Source organism: Podarcis raffonei, chromosome 3 (assembly GCF_027172205.1).
Source record: "Podarcis raffonei isolate rPodRaf1 chromosome 3, rPodRaf1.pri, whole genome shotgun sequence".
NCBI classification, from domain to species: Eukaryota; Metazoa; Chordata; class Lepidosauria; order Squamata; family Lacertidae; genus Podarcis; species Podarcis raffonei.
The window spans coordinates 758,545-776,772 of record NC_070604.1 but is presented as its reverse complement, the minus strand read 5'-3'; the positions used below and the strand labels follow the sequence as shown (position 1 = coordinate 776,772).

At 43.7% G+C, this 18,228-nt stretch overlaps 1 protein-coding gene across 1 annotated transcript; it reads left to right on the top strand.

Moving 5' to 3' along the window:
• Positions 1-1,275: 1,275 nt before the first annotated feature.
• On the top strand, positions 1,276-16,760 carry RAB20 (RAB20, member RAS oncogene family). Its single transcript, XM_053380266.1, has 2 exons — positions 1,276-1,503; positions 15,990-16,760. Exons 1-2 carry the CDS (start codon positions 1,335-1,337, stop codon positions 16,523-16,525), a joined length of 705 nt encoding a protein of 234 aa, XP_053236241.1. The 5' UTR covers positions 1,276-1,334; the 3' UTR covers positions 16,526-16,760.
• The last annotated feature ends 1,468 nt before the right edge of the window (positions 16,761-18,228 follow it).

Genomic DNA, 18,228 nt, shown 5'->3' with positions numbered 1-18,228 from the left:
ATTAAGACTTGGAATGTCAAAAGCTAACTAAACTAGGCTAATCTCCTGTGAGAGATGAGGTAGACCCTGTGACTAAATCCTCTGTAATCCGCATGTGTTAAAACCTGCTTTGAGAACAGCTCTATAAAGCCCATGGAGGGGCCACCACCAAAAGGGGGTGTCCCTTTGGGGGCAGCACTTCTGGGAGGACACGGGTGTGGGGCAGCCCCCTTGTGATAAAATGATTGTTTTACTGGGGATGGGGCTTTAACTTGGATATTTTAAATGCATGGTGGGTGTTGTTTTATTTGGGAGTTAGGGGTTGTTTCATATTGTTCTTAAATTGTGAAACTGTTATATGTTAATTATAATCTGTATAAATTAAGTTGTGGAGGAAGACTATTCTGGATATCTAGTGACAATAACCACTGAAGAACCGTTTTTGGAGTTTTTGTGTGGAAAGGAAAACGAATGAATTTGAAGCAACTGGGATTGAAAATTGAGAAAACAATGTTTACCAGATTGAATTGGGCATTGCAGCTGGACATTATTTTAGAGTGAATACAGCTGGACATTATTTTAGAGTGAATGTTTGAAATACTTTGAATAATCAGAATATCCATAATAGGCGGATGGAGAAATGGAAGTGCTTTCTACTGCTTTGTCTCTCTTTCCCCATTTTCTTTTTTCTGGTTTATAAAATGCTATTCAGGCCCAGACTGAATGCAGCTCTTTGGGTTTCTCTGGCCCTTAGACGGCTCCCTTTTCCTAGGTGCCTCCTTCCCTCCCCAGGTGTTTTGGCCCGGCTGGACTGTGTCCTGGGGACTCTGATGCCGCCTCTCTTTTGTCTGGGGAGCGAGTGGGTGTCTGCAGAAACTCGCCTAGGGTCTTTGCCCACCCCCTTTTGCGCCTGGCCTGCGGGGGTCCCGGGGTCTCTCCTCGGCTCCAGGGAAGGCGCCCAGCCAGACGCGCAGCGACCAAACAAGACCAGGCTTATTCCTCGGACTGTTTCCTTGGCCGCAGCCTGGGAGATTTCCCTGCGGATCCCTCGCCCAGCAGCCGGGCCTTCCGAGCTGCGAGCCCCGAGAGCCTCCCTTCCGCGCCGAGAGGGACGGAGCTCTTCCCCTCCGGCCGGCCGGCCGGCCTCCCGTCGGGGCTCCCGCCTGAGCGAGCGCAGCGCCGCCTGAACCCCCGACTCCGCCGCCGGAGCAGAGCCTGAAGCCGCGTCCGGCCCAGAGCAGGGCGCGCGCCGCCCAGCCCAGGTCCCGGCCCGGCGCCGCCCTTCCTCTTCCGCGCCGCCCCCGGCCCGCCGCCCCGGCGAAGTTTCCCTGGGCGGCTCCGGGCGCGGAGCGAGCATGAAGCCCGACGGGAAGGTGGTGCTCCTGGGCGACGTGAACGTGGGCAAGACGTCGCTGCTGCAGCGCTACACCGAGCGCCGCTTCCGCGACACCGTCAGCACCGTCGGCGGCGCCTTCTGCCTCCGCCAGTGGGGGCCGCACAGCATCTCCGTCTGGGACACGGCAGGTGAGCGGCGGCGGCGGGACGCGACGCCCGGGCCGGGAGCGCCCTTGCCCGAAGAGGGGCCGCGGCCGCTGAGCGCCGGAGTCGGGGAAGAAGCGCTTCGACGGCGCCCGGCGTGGCCCCGCGGAGCGGCCAAGGCCGAGCCGGCCTCTTCCCGCCCCGGCCTCCCGGGCAGCGAAGGCGGCAAGAGTCTCGTCACGTCTGAAAGACGGACGCCGCCGACCTCGCGGCCTCTTGTCCCAGTCCGTCGGGGGCACGAGGCTCTCCGCAGGTTTTCCTGCCCCGGATAACGTGGCTACGCCTGTGGCGCTTAGAAGGGCAGGAGCATTTGCGGAGCAGAGTCCGCTCTGACAGAAGCTTCCGTGGTGATGGCAAATATACACGGGGGCAGAAGAGGGGGGAATGTAGACGGGGAGACACAAGAGGCCCAAGTCCTTGCCAATGCGGGCTTGGGCATAGTGTGGATTCAGCCTACTTCCTCTGCCTCCAAAACTCATAACAATGTGTTGTTTTGATTGCAGCCTGCATGCTTTTTTACCTAATAGCAGCATTAGGCATATATTTGGATATATGTTTCCTCTGTGGATGCACAAATTGTCTTAGGCAATACACCTCTGGCCTTATCTCCAGTGTGACATGTTGTTGCCATCTGTCTGGTGAGACAATGGAGGGCGCCTTGGGTTGAAGTAGCTTTCAGGTTACACTTCGCAGTGACCCGGAAGTAACGGAACCTGTTACTTCCGGGTTTCGCCACTCGCACATGCGCAGATGCTCAAAATGATGTCACGCACATGCGAGGAAGTGGCAAATCGCAACGCGCTGGCATGGGTTGCGTTCACTTCAGGATGCGAATGGGGCTCTGGAACAGATCCCATTCGCATCCAGAGGTACCACTGTATTAGCAGCCCCAAAGTGACCTCCCTGGGGAAGAAGCCTGGACAGGGTGTCTGGAGGAACCAGTGAAGGCGGTGAAGGTTCTGTGTGAGTGTCTGGAGGCGGTTGGAGGATGGATGGCGGCTAACAGATTGAGGTTGAATCCTGACAAGACAGAAGTACTGTTTTGGGGGGACAGGGGGCGGGCAGGTTTGGGGGATTCCCTGGTCCTGAATGGGGCAACTGTGCCCCTGAAGGACCAGCTGCGCAGCCTGGGAGTCATTTTGGACTCACAGCTGTCCATGGAGGCGCAGCTTAATTCTGTTTCCAGGGCAGCTGTCTACCAGCTCCATCTGGTATGCAGGATGAGACCCTCCCTGCCCACAGACTGTCTCAGCGGAGTGGTGCATGCTCTGGTTATCTCCTGCTTGGACTACTGCAATGCGCTCTACGTGGGGCTACCTTTGAAGGTGACTCGGAAACTGCAATTAATCCAAAATGCGGCAGCTAGACTGGTGACGGCTGCTGAGACCACATAACACCAGTCCTGAAAGATCTGCATTGGCTCCCAGTATATTTCCAAGCACAGTTCAGTGTTGGTGCTGACCTTTAAACCCTAAACGGCCCGTATACCTGAAGGATAATCTCCACCCTCATCATTCAGCCCGGACACTGAGGTCCAGCTCTGAGGGCCTTCTGGCAACCTGTGAGAAGTGAGCTTACAGGGAACCAGGCAGAGGGCCTTCTCAGTGGTGGTGCCCACCCTGTGGAACGCCCTCCCAGCAGATTTCAAGGCAATAAGCAACTATCTTACTTTTAAAAAGACACCTGAAGACATCTGTTTAGGGAAGTTTTTAATGTTTAATGCTGTTGTTGTTGTTGTTGTTTAGTCGTTTAGTCGTGTCCGACTCTTCCTGACCCCATGGACCAGAGCACGCCAGGCACTTCTGTCTTCCACTGTCTCCCGCAGTTTGGTCAGGCTCATGTTTGTAGCTTCGAGAACACTGTCCAACCATCTCGTCCTCTGTCGTCCCCTTCTCCTTGTGCCTCCATCTTTCCCAACATCAGGGTCTTTTCTAGGGAGTCTTCTCTTCTCATGAGGCGGCCAAAGTATTGGAGCCTCAGCTTCACGATCTGTCCTTCCAGTGAGCACTCAGGGCTAATTTCCTTAAGAATGGATGCGTTTGATCTTCTTGCAGTCCATGGGACTCTCAAGAGTCTTCTCCAGCACCATAATTCAAAAGCATCAATTCTTCAGCGATCAGCCTTCTTTATGGTCCAGCTCTCACTTCCATACATCACTACTGGGAAAACCATGGCTTTAACTATACGGACCTTTGTTGGCAAGGTGATGTCTCTGCTTTTTAAGATGCTGTCTAGGTTTGCCATCACCTTTCTCCCAAGGAGCAGGCGTCTTTTAATTTCATGACTGCTGTCACCATCTGCAGTAATCATGGAGCCCAAGAAAGTAAAATCTCTCACTGCCTCCATTTCTTCCCCTTCTATTTGCCAGGAGGTGATGGGACCAGTGGCCATGATCTTGGTTTTTTTGATGTTGAGCTTCAGACCATATTTTGCGCTCCTCTTTCACCCTCATTAAAAGGTTCTTTAATTCCTCCTCACTTTCTGCCATCAAGGTTGTGTCATCTGCATATCTGAGGTTGTTGATATTTCTTCCGGCAATCTTAATTCCGGCTTGGGATTCATCCAGCCCAGCCTTTCGCATGATGAATTCTGCATATAAGTTAAATAAGCAGGGAGACAATATACAGCCTTGTCATACTCCTTTCCCAGTTTTGAACCAATCAGTTGTTCCATATCCAGTTCTAACTGTAGCTTCTTGTCCCACATAGAGATTTCTCAGGAGACAGATGAGGTTATCAGGCACTCCCATTTCTTTAAGAACTTGCCATAGTTTGCTGTGGTCGACACAGTCAAAGGCTTTTGCATAGTCAATGAAGCAGAAGTAGATGTCTTTCTGGAACTCTCTATCTTTCTCCATAATCCAGCGCATGTTTGCAATTTGGTCTCTGGTTCCTCTGCCTCTTCTAAATCCAGCTTGCACTTCTGGGAGTTCTCGGTCCACATACTGCTTGAGCCTTCCTTGTAGAATTTTAAGTATAACCTTGCTAGCATGTGAAATGAGTGCAATTGTGCGGTAGTTGGAGCATTCTTTGGCACTGCCCTTCTTTGGGATTGGGATGTAGACTGCTCTTCTCCAATCCTCTGGCCACTGCTGAGTTTTCCAAACTTGCTGGCATACTGAGTGTAGCACCTTAACAGCATCATCTTTTAAAATTTTAAATAGTTCAGCTGGAATACCATCACTTCCACTGGCCTTGTTATTTGCAGTGCTTTCTAAGGCCCATTTGACTTCACTCTCCAGGATGTCTGGCTCAAGGTCAGCAACCACACTACCTGGGGTGTACGAGCCATCCATATCTTTCTGGTATAATTCCTCTGTGTATTCTTGCCACCTCTTCTTGATGTCTTCTGCTTCTGTTAGGTCCTTACCACTTTTGTCCTTTATTATGGTAATCTTTGTATGAAATGTCCCTTTCATATCTCCAATTTTCTTGAACAGATCTCTGGTTCTTCCCATTCTGTTGTTTTCCTCTATTTCTTTGCATTGCTTGTTTAAGAAGGCCTTCTTGTCTCTCCTTGCTATTTTTTGGAAATCTGCATTCAATTTCCTGTATCTTTTACTATCTCCCTTGCATTTTGCTTGCCTTCTCTCCTCCGCTATTTGTAAGGCCTTGTTGGACAGCCACTTTGCTTTCTTGCATTTCCTTTTCATTGGGATGGTTTTCGTTGCTGCCTCCTGTATAATGTTACGAGCCTCCATCCATAGTTCTTCAGGCACTCTGTCCACCAAATCTAAATCCTTAAACCTGTTCCTCACTTCCACTGTGTATTTATAAGGGATTTGACTTAGATTGTATCTTACCGGCCCAGTGGCTTTCCCTACTTTCTTCAGTTTAAGCTTGAATTTTGCTATAAGAAGCTGATGATCTGAGCCACAGTCAGCTCCAGGTCTTGTTTTTGCTGACTGTATAGAGTTTCTCCATCTTTGGCTGCAGAGAATATAATTAATCTGATTTCGATGCTACCCATCTGGTGATGTCCATGTGTAGAGTCGTCTCTTGTGTTGTTGGAAAAGAGTGTTTGTGATGACCAGCTTGTTCTCTTGGCAGAACTCTATTAGCCTTTGCCCTGCTTCGTTTTGAACTCCAAAGCCAAACTTGCCAGTTGTTCCTTTTATCTCTTGACTCCCTACTTTAGCATTCCAATCCGCTATAATGAGAAGAACATCCTTCTTTGGTGTCACTTCTATAAGGTGTTCTAAGTCTTCATAGAACTGGTCAATTTCAGTTTCTTCAGCACCAGTGGTTGGTGCATAAACTTGGATTACTGTGATGTTAAAAGGTCTGCCTTGGATTCGTATCGAGATCATTCTATCATTTTTGAGATTGCATCCCAATACAGCTTTTGCCACTCTTTTGTTGACTATGAGGGCCACTCCATTTCTTTTACGGGATTCTTGCCCACAGTAGTAGATATGATGGTCATCCAAACTGAATTCGCCCATTCCCGTCCATTTTAGTTCACTGATGCCCAGGATGTCAATATTTATTCTTGCCATCTCATTTTTGACCACATCCAACTTTATTAGCTTCATGGTTCTTACAAGGTTCATGGTTCTTACATTCCAGGTTCCTATGCAATATTTATCTTTACAGCATTGGACTTTCCTTTCGCTTCCAGGCATAACCGCAACTGAGCGTCCTTTCGGCTTTGGCCCAGCCGCTTCATCAGCTCTGAATCTACTTGTACTTGTCCTCCGCTCTTCCTCAGTAGCATGTTGGACGCCTTCCGACCTGAGGGGCTCATCTTCTAGCGTCATAACTTTTATATGCCTTTTGTCTTTGTCCATGGAGTTTTCTTGGCAGGGATACTGGAGTGGCTTGCCGGTTCCTGCTCCAGGTGGATCACGTTTGGTTAAAACTCTCCACTATGACCTGTCCATCTTGGGTGGCCCTGCACGGCATAGCTCATAGCTTCTCCGAGTTATTCAAGCCCCTTCGCCACGGCAAGGCAGTGATCCATGAAGGGGGTTTAATGCTGTACTGTGCTTTTAATATTTGATTGGAAGCCGCCCAGAGTGGCCGGGGAAACCCAGCCAAATGGGTGGGGTATAAATAAATTATTATTATTATTATTATTATTAATCGCACCCTTAAGCCACATACATTTCATACATTTCAAATACATTTCAAACTGAACAGTGTTTACTTCTCACTTTGAACTGAAACGACATGCTTCATGTGCATCACCATAGTCACAGTGAACTTCTATAGAAGATCTTTTGTAGTTAGTCTTATGGAAATGCAAGATCCATCACTTGTGATCTTAAGAATGTGAGGATTTAACTTGAACTCGCTCTTTAGTGATGTGTAAAAACATGCATAAGATATGCATAAAGTTCAAATTGCTGTGCAAGAAAGAAAAGTAGCTCACAGGGTCGGGGGTTTCCTTTGCCATCAAACTAGTAACTTAGAGGTGTATTTATTCTGTTTGTTATTTCTGTAGCACTTTTCCTTTCACACCCAGTTAAGATAATTGAGTTTTACTGTCAGGTGTCCCATTCTTAAATGGCAGTTTTAAGGATATATTATATATATATATAGAGAGAGAGAGAGAGAGAGAGTGTGTGTGTGTGTGTGTGTGTGTGTGTGTGTGTGTGTGTGTGTGTTAGGGGATCAAGATCATTTAGAGTGGATACGGAATGCTTCAACACACCAAAAGTGGGCCAGAGTACGTGGAAATTAGGTGAACACTGGAGCCTCTCACCTTCCTCCTCTTCCTCCTTGCAAGATGTGCAAACACTGTTGCTTGTGTGCACCCCCCCCCGAGCCCCTTGGAAGATAAAGGTAGTATATAAATGTAATAAATGAAATAAAAGACTTCTGCTTCTGCAGTGGGGCTTTCTCCCCCTCCTCCGCAAGCCCTCTGAAATTGGCTTCGGGGTGGAATTGGGAGTGCCCACCCCAGGCGTGGCAGAAGAAGAGGGGATTGTTCCATCTGGCAAGTCAAAATGATGTTCGTGTGATGCTGAATTCTATCCTTTAAAAATCAGTGAGGCTGTTTATTTATGGAGGTGGATTTGGTTACAATTGTGACTAGACTCTTCACTGTTGCCACTGCCCTCTAGGTTTAAGGTGCCATGTGGCACCCAGTTTATATATCTGAGTTTCTAACAATGCGCAGTAACTACTGCCCAGGTCATTTGGTTTGGTGTTTTGGCTGTCTTTTTCTTTTAACTCTGTTAACAAAGTTAGCAAGGTGTATAGGTGAAATGCTTTATTAGCATTGTTGTGCAAACTAAATAACAACAACAAACAAATCTATTTGCTTACCTTCTGTTTTTGAGTGCAAGTGAACATGGGGTGTACCAATGATTCATCGTTGGATATTCTGTTTTACAATGCAAAAAACATCCCAGCCTGGCTGCCCCATGGAGACTTAGCGGTTGTAATAGTGACTAAGTTTCAGAGGAGACTTTTGTTTATTTTGTTTTTTACTGCAGAAAGTAAGTTGAGGACTGAATGTTCTGTACTGAACCAAGCACTGCAAGCTGTGCCTAAGGCAGAGCAAAAAGCCTGCTTTATGGTTGACAATAAAGATTAAATGGTCAAGTGGTGGAACCCTTGTGTGAAAAATCTTTTAAAAATATTTCTGTTTCTTGCTGCTAAAGAATTAAAAACGTAAAAGAAAGTGGCCATTTTCAGCTGTGGTAAAGAATTTTCTATGAGATAAGTCATGCTGTGGCTGTGATGTTAAGGTGGAAATATTAAGGTAGACTGTGTTGTTAATAATATCCCAAACATCAAATGCATCCAGCATGGCAAAGGTACCTTTGGATTAGAATAGAATAGAAGATAAATATATTGTACAGTACTAAGATCCAGTATAAATTAGAAAAAATAATATAATTATACCATATTTCATTTCATCTTTTCTTCTGGTTGAGTTCCATTCCTCCTCAAAGCGGTTTCATTTACATCCTTTTATAAACTGTTTCCTTTTTTTAATAGTTCCAATTCTCCCCTTATCTCTTTCATTCAAATATCAATTTTTACATTGTCATTTGTTTTTTTTGCAGAAATTAATCAAAACAAGACCAAGTGTTAATTTGGGGGCACTGCTTTTTAAGATAATCTCTGTATTTATTCCAGTCCTTTTGAAATTTTTGTTTTGATTTACCCCTAATTGCCTCTGTTGTTCTGGCCATTTCTATATAATCGAAAAAAAATTCTTGCCAAACTTTTTTTGTTGGGGTTTCCTCCTTTTTCCAATATTTGGCAATTAGGGATATTGCTGCTGCTGTGGCATAATTGTTTTAAAAAAATTAAGTTTGTGTCTAAAATTCCCAGCAAGAAAGCTTTTGTTTTCTTGTTGAAATTTTGCTTTCTTTTTTTTTTAATTCTTCATCGGAAAGCTTTAATTTTATCGATTCACAAGCTGAGAATTTCCGAATTTCATTCCACATTTTTTCCAATGGTGATAGCAGTATGGGTGTTCCTAAATCTATGGCCCATTTGATCATTACATCTTTTATCTGTTCCTCCTTGACCTCCCATTCCAATAAAATTTGATATATTTTAGAAATTAGTTTTGTCTTACTTTGTAATGATGTTTTATCTAATAATGAAATCTCATTGGCAAACTGTCAGGGAACTGCCATCGGAACTAGAGGAGGAGGCGAGGCTCCACAGCGATGCTGGAGAGGGGCCAAGCAGGGAGAGAGGCAGGTCTCCTGTTGGGGAAGAAAATCAGCGCAACACCAGGGATAGAGGGGGGGCAATGGGGGAAGCAGAGAGCAGGCTCCGGGACTCTTCACTTGACACCAGCGGGGAGAGCACAGGTCCTCCGCTACCCACGCCCTCCCTGCGCAGAAGACTTCCACGCAGGGAGAGTAGGAGGAGACGGGGCGTCAAACAACTTTTATGTTGGAAAAGGTTTAAGAAACGCCCACTGACGGATTCTGCCAGCGACTGAACAGCCACGGAGTGGATGGCTGTCCAGCGAGAAATGGTTTAACCAGCCAACCTAGCCCAGAGCGGTGGCTATTTACGCACAAGCAACCCCTAAAGCCATTACACAAACCCTTTTTTCTTGTTGGCTTTGAACACTTCGTTGACCTGATGGTACTAGATCCATCCCGTTAAATGATGTTTTATCTCCTCATATTCTTTTAATTTAAATTTATTATCCCTTTCTTCTAAGTTCTTTATATTTAACCCAATTCACTTCTATATTTTTTTTTTTTGGCTGTTAGTGCTTCTACAGGCGAGATCCACCAGGATGTTTTCAACTCTATTAGATCTTTATGCTTCTCCCAAACTCTATATGACTTTCTTACAATATGATTAAGAAAGCCCCTGTGGACCTTAACCTTTTCGTAACCCAAATAAGCATGCCATCCGAAACGGTTGTCAAAGCCTTCAAGATCTAATAAATCTCCATTTTGTAAACTTATCCATTCCTTTAGCCAATTTAGGCAAACCACATCATAATATAATTTTAAATCAGAGAGTGCCAGTCCCCCTCTATTTTTATTATCTATGAATAATTTGTGTTTAATTCTTGGTGGTTTACTTCGCCAAATGAATCTTGAAAGGTCTTTTTGCCATACTTTAAAACATCCCACCCCTCCAATAGTTGGTATCATTTGGTACAGAAAAATAAACTTAGGCATCACATTCATCTTAACCACTGAAATTCTGCTGGATAATGATAATCTTAACCTATTCCAGATTTCTAAATCCCTTTTGATCTCTTTCCAGAGTTTTGTATAATTATCTTTGAATAAATTACTGTTTCTATTCATCAACCAGATTCCCAAATATTTAGTTTTATTCACTATAGTCAATCCTGATATTTCCTGTAGTTTTTCTTTTTCTTGAGTGGACATATTTTATGCTAACGTATTAGTCTTTTTCCTATTCAGCTTGCATCCTGCTACTTTTCCAAATTTCATGATTTTATCTATTATCTTAGGGACGCTTTCTTCCGGGTTTTCCATAGTTAGGATCAGGTCACTCACAAAAGCTTTTATCTTATAAGAATTCTTTCCCAAAGTTATGCCCTTTATAACTTGATCTTTTCTTACCGCTATTGCCAGAATCAGTACCGTTATGAATAGCAGGGGTGAGAGGGGGCAGCCTTGTCTGGTCCCATTACTTACATTAAATTCTTCTGTTAATTCATTGTTTATTATCAATTTCGCTGTTTGGTTTTCGTAGATTGTGTTAATACCTCTGCCAAATTCCCCCCCAAGTCCTATACTTTCTATCGCTCTTTTAATAAACTTCCAGGATACCTTATCAAAAGCCTTTTTCACATCTACTAGCATTGTTGTTGTTATTTAGTCGTTTAGTCGTGTCCGACTCTTCGTGACCCCATGGACCAGAGCACGCGAGGCACTCCTGTCTTCCACTGCCTCCCGCAGTTTGCTCAGACTCATGTTTGTAGCTTCGAAGACACTATCCAACCATCTCGTCCTCTGTCGTCCCCTTCTCCTTGTGCCCTCCATCTTTCCCAACATCAGGGTCTCTTCCAGGAAGTCTTCTCTTCTCATGAGGCGGCCAAAGTATTGGAGCCTCAGCTTCACGATCTGTCCTTCCAGTGAGCACTCAGGGCTAATTTCCTTAAGAATGGATGCGTTTGATCTTCTTGCAGTCCATGGGACTCTCAAGAGTCTCCTCCAGCACCATAATTCAAAAGCATCAATTCTTCGGCGATCAGCCTTCTTTATGGTCCAGCTCTCACTTCCATACATCACTACTGGGAAAACCATAGCTTTAACTATACGGACCTTTGTTGGCAAAGTGATGTCTCTACTTTTTAAGATGCTGTTTAGGTTGGTCATTGTTTTCCTCCCAAGAAGCAGGCGTCTCTTAATTTCGCGGCTGCTGTCACCATCTGCAGTGATCATGGAGCCCAAGAAAGTAAAATCTCTCACTGCCTCCATTTCCTCCCCTTCTATTTGCCAGGAGGTGATGGGCCATGATCTTTGTTTTTTTGATGTTGAGCTTCAGACCATATTTTGCACTCTCCTCTTTCACCCTCAATAAAAGGTTCTTTAAATCCTCCTCACTTTCTGCCATCAAGGTTGTGTCATCTGCATATCTGAGGTTGTTGATATTTCTTCCAGCAATCTTAATTCCGGCTAGGGATTCATCCAGCCCAGCCTTTCGCATGATGAATTCTGCATATAAGTTAAATAAGCAGGGAGACAATATACAGCCTTGTCGTACTCCTTTCCCAATTTTGAAGCAATCAGTTGTTCCATATCCAGTTCTAACTGTAGCTTCTTGTCCCACATAGAGATTTCTCAGGAGACAGATGAGGTGATCAGGCACTCCCATTTCTTTAAGAACTAGCCATAGTTTGCTGTGATTGACACAGTCATAGTCCTACTAGCATTAGTCCTACTAGCATTAGGATGGCTTTTTTTGTCCAATCTTACTTCCAGATATTCAAGAATGTCTATTACGTTCCGTATATTATTATACATATGTCTGCCTGGTAAGAAACCCATGTGATCTTTGTGAATAATTTCATTCAGTACTTTCTTTAATCTATTGGCAAGAATACGGATAAATATTTTATAATCATTATTTAATAATGATATGGGTCTGTAGTTTTTAACTGATGTTCGATCAGTTCCCTGTTTTGGTATTAGCATGATGAATGCTTCTTCTCATGTTTTTGGTATTTTCCCTTCTATTAAAATTCTATTGAGTACTGTTTTCAATGGTTCTGCTAATACATCTTCTAATTTCTTGTAATATACAGCTGAGAAGCCATCCTGGCCAGGGGATTTCCCTGTTTTTGCCTTAGATATTGATTGTTGTATCTCCATCATCATTATTGTTGAATTTAATTGTTCAATTTTCTCACCAAGTGTCGTTGGTAGTCTATTCTGAGTTAGATATTTTTTCCATTTCTTCCTGATCTTCTTCAGCAAGATACAGTTCCTTAATAATTTATAATTTTTTATCTGATTTCTTTAGGTTCATCTATTATTTTCCCTTCTACTATTTTCTCTATCAATTTCTCCTTTCGTCTTTCTTTCTTAATGCTGTATTGTTTTTAACACTTGATTGGAAGCCGCCCAGAGTGGCTGGGGAAACTCAGCCAGATGGGCGGGGTATAAATAATAAATTATTATTATTATTATTATTAAAGAAGAAGAAGGCAACCTGCCTTATATTTAATAATAATAATAATAATAAGAAGAAGAAGAAGAAGAAGAAGAAGAAGGCAACCTGCCTTATTTGCGAATTCAATTTTTTTTTGTCTTGCCCTCTTTATCTTTTGCTCAATTTCCTCTTTCAAAATCATGGAGATTTGCGTTTGCAGTATCTTAATATTATTTCTTGGCCCTTCCTCCATCGGATTTTTAGCCAATTCCTTCTCATTATCTCTTATTTCTTTCAAAAGCTTCTCTAATTTTTTTTCTTTTTCTTTCCTTTGAATTATATTTTGTTGAATGAAGAAGCCTTGCATAACTGCCTTGCTTGCATCCCAGACGGTGTTGATATCTGTTCCCTTATTCAAATTAAATTCAAAATATTCTCTTAAAATTCCTTTTGCTTTTTCTAATAATTTTTCATCATTAAGAATTAATTCATTAATTCTCAATCTTCTTACTGTATTCCTTCCTTCATTTCTAAAGGAATTGGATTATGATCAGATATTGTCTTTGAATAAATTTCAGCCTTCTTACATTTTAATAATATTTCTTTTGATACCCATATAGCATCTATTCTTCCCACTGATTTTTTTTTGCTTCTGAATGATATGTGAATTTTCATTTGGATGTTTAGCCCTCTAGGTTTTCTACTAGCTGCAGGAAATTTATTGGCAACCTGTCTCTCGTGTTGTCCTATCCATCTCCAATGAAGTAACTCCATAAAGGTCTCCCATTAATATAATCTTTTGATCACTAAATTCCAATAATTCATCTTCCAACTTCTTATAAAATTCCACTTTTTTATCATTTGGTGCGTATATTCCCACTATAATTATTTTTTCTTTGGTTTGTGACTTTTATCGCCATCATCCTCCCTTCTTCTCCCCTGAAAACCTGCTCTGAATTTAGTTCTTTTTTTACCACATCCAAGGAAATAAACTCTTCCCCCATTTTTTAAATTAACTAACACCTATGTTTTCTTGTAACGTGTTTCCTGTAAACAAATTATATCCCATCTATTTTTTTAAAGTAACTTGTCATGGAACTGCCATCGGCTCAGGGGCGAGAGGGGAAAAGCCGGATGGATTACAGAGAGCCCCCAAAGATCGTGGGAAGCAGCACCTCCTCAGCGGTGGAGAGTAATCACGCCTCCAGTGGAGAGGAGCTTCAGGGCTCGGAGGAGGCGAGGCGGTGCCAGGACACCTTGCCTGAGCAAAGCGGGGAGGAGAGAGGTCCTCCATTGCCCACGCCCTCCCTGCGCAGTAGGCTTCTGCGCCGAGAGGGGAGGCGCAGATTGGGTGTCAAGAAACTACTCTGCTGGGGAAGGTTTAAGGACCACCGACTCAAAGATTCTGCCAGTGAATGAGCGAGCCACGGAATAGTGGCGCTCTGCATGGTGAAGGTTTTTTGGCACCAATAACGAGGCTTTACAGCCAAGGAGGCATTTGCCTGATTGCTCTTGAGTAACCCCCTGAAATCCTTACATAACTGTTCCACCTTTTTTCTTTTAGTCTTATTGTTTAAGCCATTAACATTCCATGAAATGATTTTGAGGTCCATTGAATTATGAATTGTCAACACCTTTATTTTAGTATCTTATATTGATCAGTTTAAGTGTTTTTGGGCAGGCAAAATTATTAAGGGACTAGTGAAATTCTCCTATGAAGAAATGTTACAATAGTGGAGGGGTCTTGTTTGAGGGGCAGGAAGTGAATAAAATGTATAAAATCATCATGCTGTGGAGAAGCTTTTATATAAACAGTTTAGGGCTGAGCTTTGGCAGTGAAATATTTTCCAAAGATCCTTTCAGTTGTGGGAAAATTCTGATGAGCAGCAGCATCTAGCAGTCCTTGGCATGGAGAAAGTGGGTGGAGTTTGAGACCCCCATTGCAGCCTGCCAAGACTCCGAGGGGTTTGACACACAGTCGGGGACATGTTTTACCCACTCCTACAGGGGAGTGAAGGAGGGAGCCCCTCTGAATTAGAGAAATTCCTGCAAGGTGCTCCTGTCTCCGTAGGGAATGGCAGGAATAGTTCCAAAGGTTGTGGGACAATCTTCTGGAGAACAAGATTGCTACCAGATTAAAATCTGGTAGCAAACCTGCTCTCTCCTAGCCCAGGAGTTTGTTATGAGTTTGTAAGTGCAAGACACTCTAAAATCCAGATCAAGCTAGTCTTAGAATTGAATTAAAATTGAATTAGAATTGAGTTAAAACTGTGTGTCGGACTTCCACATATCAGAATCTAATTCATTATTAAGCTGTATGTCAGACACCTCTTTAAACCAAGGGAATTGTTAATAGTGCTAGAAGTTAATTAAGTCAAGCTCGTTTTCTTTTGAGAGGATAGCATAGTCCTGCATTAATACAAAGGATCAAGGGATCCTTCCTTCAACGGAGAGTTAGTTTAAAAGACAATGCCAGTGTTTTAGGTTAGAGTTCAGGTAGGTGTTATGCAACGGAGATAGGAAGCAGCAAACTGGAGAGAGCCAGGAGCCAAGTTTGAGAGCCATGTTTGAGGTCTGCTTAAAGTTCAAAGGTGCTGGAGCTATGGGATAAGGCAGAACTTCCTGGGGGATGAATGCTGGGAGCCCCTCCATTGTAGACTCAGGTGGTAAGGTAAAGGTAAAGGGACCCCTGTCCATTAGGTCCAGTCATGGCCGACTCTGGGGTTGCAGCGCTCATCTCGCTTTATTGGCCAAGGGAGCCGGCATACAGCTTCTGGGTCATGTGGCCAGCATGTCTAAGCCGCTTCTGGCGAACCAGAGCAGCGCACGGAAACGCCGTTTACCTTCCCACCAGAGTGGTACCTATTTATCTACTTGCACTTTGACGTGCTTTTGAACTGCTGTGTGGATTGGGGTGGCATGTAACAATATGTTGTTCAAGAGTGAAAGGCTGTTGAAGGCCCAAAGATGTTTTGGAGGGGGGTCATCATGGCATAGTGAGCTAAGAGACTTCTCAGTATTGTCAGATAACACCTTCCATTTCTGTCTTCTGTCTATTTATGCCAAAGCTCTGGAGAGGATATGGATGTCATGTTGGGGTGGCAAGTTCAACTCAGTTTAAAATCATCCAAGGTCCTCTGCTGAGCAAGTGAGAGAGATATTGTTCCCTAACTGGAAAGAAGGAGGTTAAAGGGGACAAGACGCCCAGAAACTCTGTGACTGAGCAGCAGAGCAAGAAGAATTGGGGAAGACTCACTAGGAGAGAGAGGGTGGCCAAGGCAGACCTGTCTCTCATACCACATACTTCTGTGATGCTGCTGGAGAATCTGTTTGCTTGTTTGTTATATAATTGAATATAGACTGAATAAAGTTGTGCTTCATACATCCATCTTATTTTCTGTCTTCTAGGTCGAGAACAATTTCATGGACTTGGATCTATGTACTGCAGAGGAGCAGCAGCTGTTATCCTCACTTACGATGTAACCAACTTGCAGAGCATCTTGGAACTTGAGGATCGGTTCCTGGCCTTGACAGACACTGCCAGTGCAGACTGCATCTTTGCTATTGTTGGGAACAAAGTGGATCTCACAGATGCTTTTGCCTTTTTGCCAGAAACAGAAGGTGAATGTCAGCCCCCCGAGCAGCCCATCAACAGTCTCACTTCTACCAAGTTGAAAAAACAAGTCCATATGAGTGATGCCATAGCACTTTATAAGAAGATCCTAAAATACAAAATGTTGGATGAGAAGAATGCTCCAGCAGCAGAAAAAATGTGTTTTGAAACTAGTGCAAAAACAGGGTATAAAGTGGACCACGTATTTGAAACTGTATTTGAGATGGTAGTACCAGTAATTTTGCAGCAGAAAACTGAAGGGTCACTGCAAACTGTAGATTTAAATAATATCAAGACAACTAAAAACATACAATCCAGCTGTTGCAAATAAACAACCATTGAAGGATATATAAAAAAATATAAAGGTGAACCAGATCAACTACTTTTTTGGCATAATAGATCTATGAAACTGAACTTGATTAATAGAATGGATTAACAGAGGCAAACACTTAATTGGGGAAGGTTTGAAACAATGGCATAAAATTTGACTTTAAAGCTATTATTTAAAACTTCTATATTCAGCTGAGTGTGATTTATCCACATTAAATATGTTATATTCATCTGTCTACTGTTTTTCACATTCATCTGTTCTGTCCATTTTAGTAGTGCCAATATTTTTGCATACAAAAATTGCTAAATTGTACTAACTAGAAACAAGTTAGTACAAGTGCTAAACAAGTACTAACTAGAAAAGACTGATGTGCATACATAGGGTGCAGGAACAGAAAAAAATACTTTCTTAGAACCATAAATTGTAGAGTTGGGTGCTTTGGATATGTAGCCGTCCTGATTCAAACTGGTTAACCCCACACACTTCATTCTCATAGCTGTAAGGATGGAGCCACAATTGGAAGGGAAAAGTCCCGCACACTTCTGTCAGCATAATGTACAAGAGCGATGAGAATTTAGAAAGCTAGCTGTAATCTTAGTCTGGAAGGTTAACAAAACCTTTATCGCCATGTGTCACATTTCAAACCCAAGAACCCCCCAAGTTTGTTTAGGATCTTTATCAGGTCATGAGAATTTCTACCCGCCTATAATTATATAAGACAAGTTTTGTATTTTTTAGAGTTACTGGGGATGGCATTCCGATGGAACTGCTCAGATATGCTGTGGTTTCCTATATAAAACACTATGTGAATTCAAGCAAGACTAGCTAGGAGCACCTGCAGCTTTTGATATTGACCATGGTATTGTCTTGGATTGGCACCATGGAATGGACATCGATCCTACTACCTACCTACGTTTGTTTGAGGCAGAAGTAAAACAGAGACTGAAAGGGAGCCAGCCTATTTCCTGTAAAGTCTACTTCTGCCTTTGTCCACCAGGTGGAGCAAGAGGACATAACCCTCCGCTGGCAAAGTCACAGGTCACTCCACAAAACCTTGCTCTTGGCTGCAACTCATGGCCAGTGAGAGAAGGGAGCGCTGAAGTAGGAGCCTTGAAGGAGCAAAGTGGCTGCAAGCGTTACCTTCACACTGCCTTGCTAAACCAAGGTTTGGTTCAGCATGCAGTGTGAACCAGCCCTAAGTACCATTGTTAATATAACAGAAGAAGTTGCTACGTGCCAGAGGGCAAATTGGCCTCCATTCTCTCCCCTGGCTGGTAGTGAGAAAGCTAAAAGCCAGTGTATGAGAGAGCTGAGAGCTAGAAGCAGGCAGAGGCTGGAGAGAGAGCCATGGCTGCGACTATGAGAGAAACAAGATCTTTGGGAGTGTTAAGGCTGTGAGCCCCTCCAGCTTAAGCTCAGGCATATATGTGTAGATAAACCATGTATCATAAAAAAAATGTCCAGTAGCACCGTAAAGGTAAAGGTATCGCTGCCCGTACGGGCCAGTCTTGACAGACTCTGGGGTTGTGCGCCTGTCAGCGCTGCCCGAGGTCCCAGCTCACAGAAGACCAACGCTGCTTCGTTCTTTAGTATAAAAGTCTTTATTGAAGTTCAGTTTCACTTCCACACGCGCAGCGTGCAACACTACGTCTCTAACTTTAGACCGCCGAAGCTCTGTCTGAATCTCCTCCCCCCGACACCAG

What these genes read in the sequence shown, in the direction of transcription:
- RAB20 (XM_053380266.1), top strand. Translation starts at nt 1,335, where the DNA reads ATGAAGCCCGACGGGAAGGTGGTGCTCCTGGGCGACGTGAACGTGGGC. An exon ending in CTCCGTCTGGGACACGGCAG is followed by an intron (nt 1,504 to 15,989) that starts GTGAGCGGCGGC and finishes TCTGTCTTCTAG; the next exon opens with GTCGAGAACAATTTCATGGA.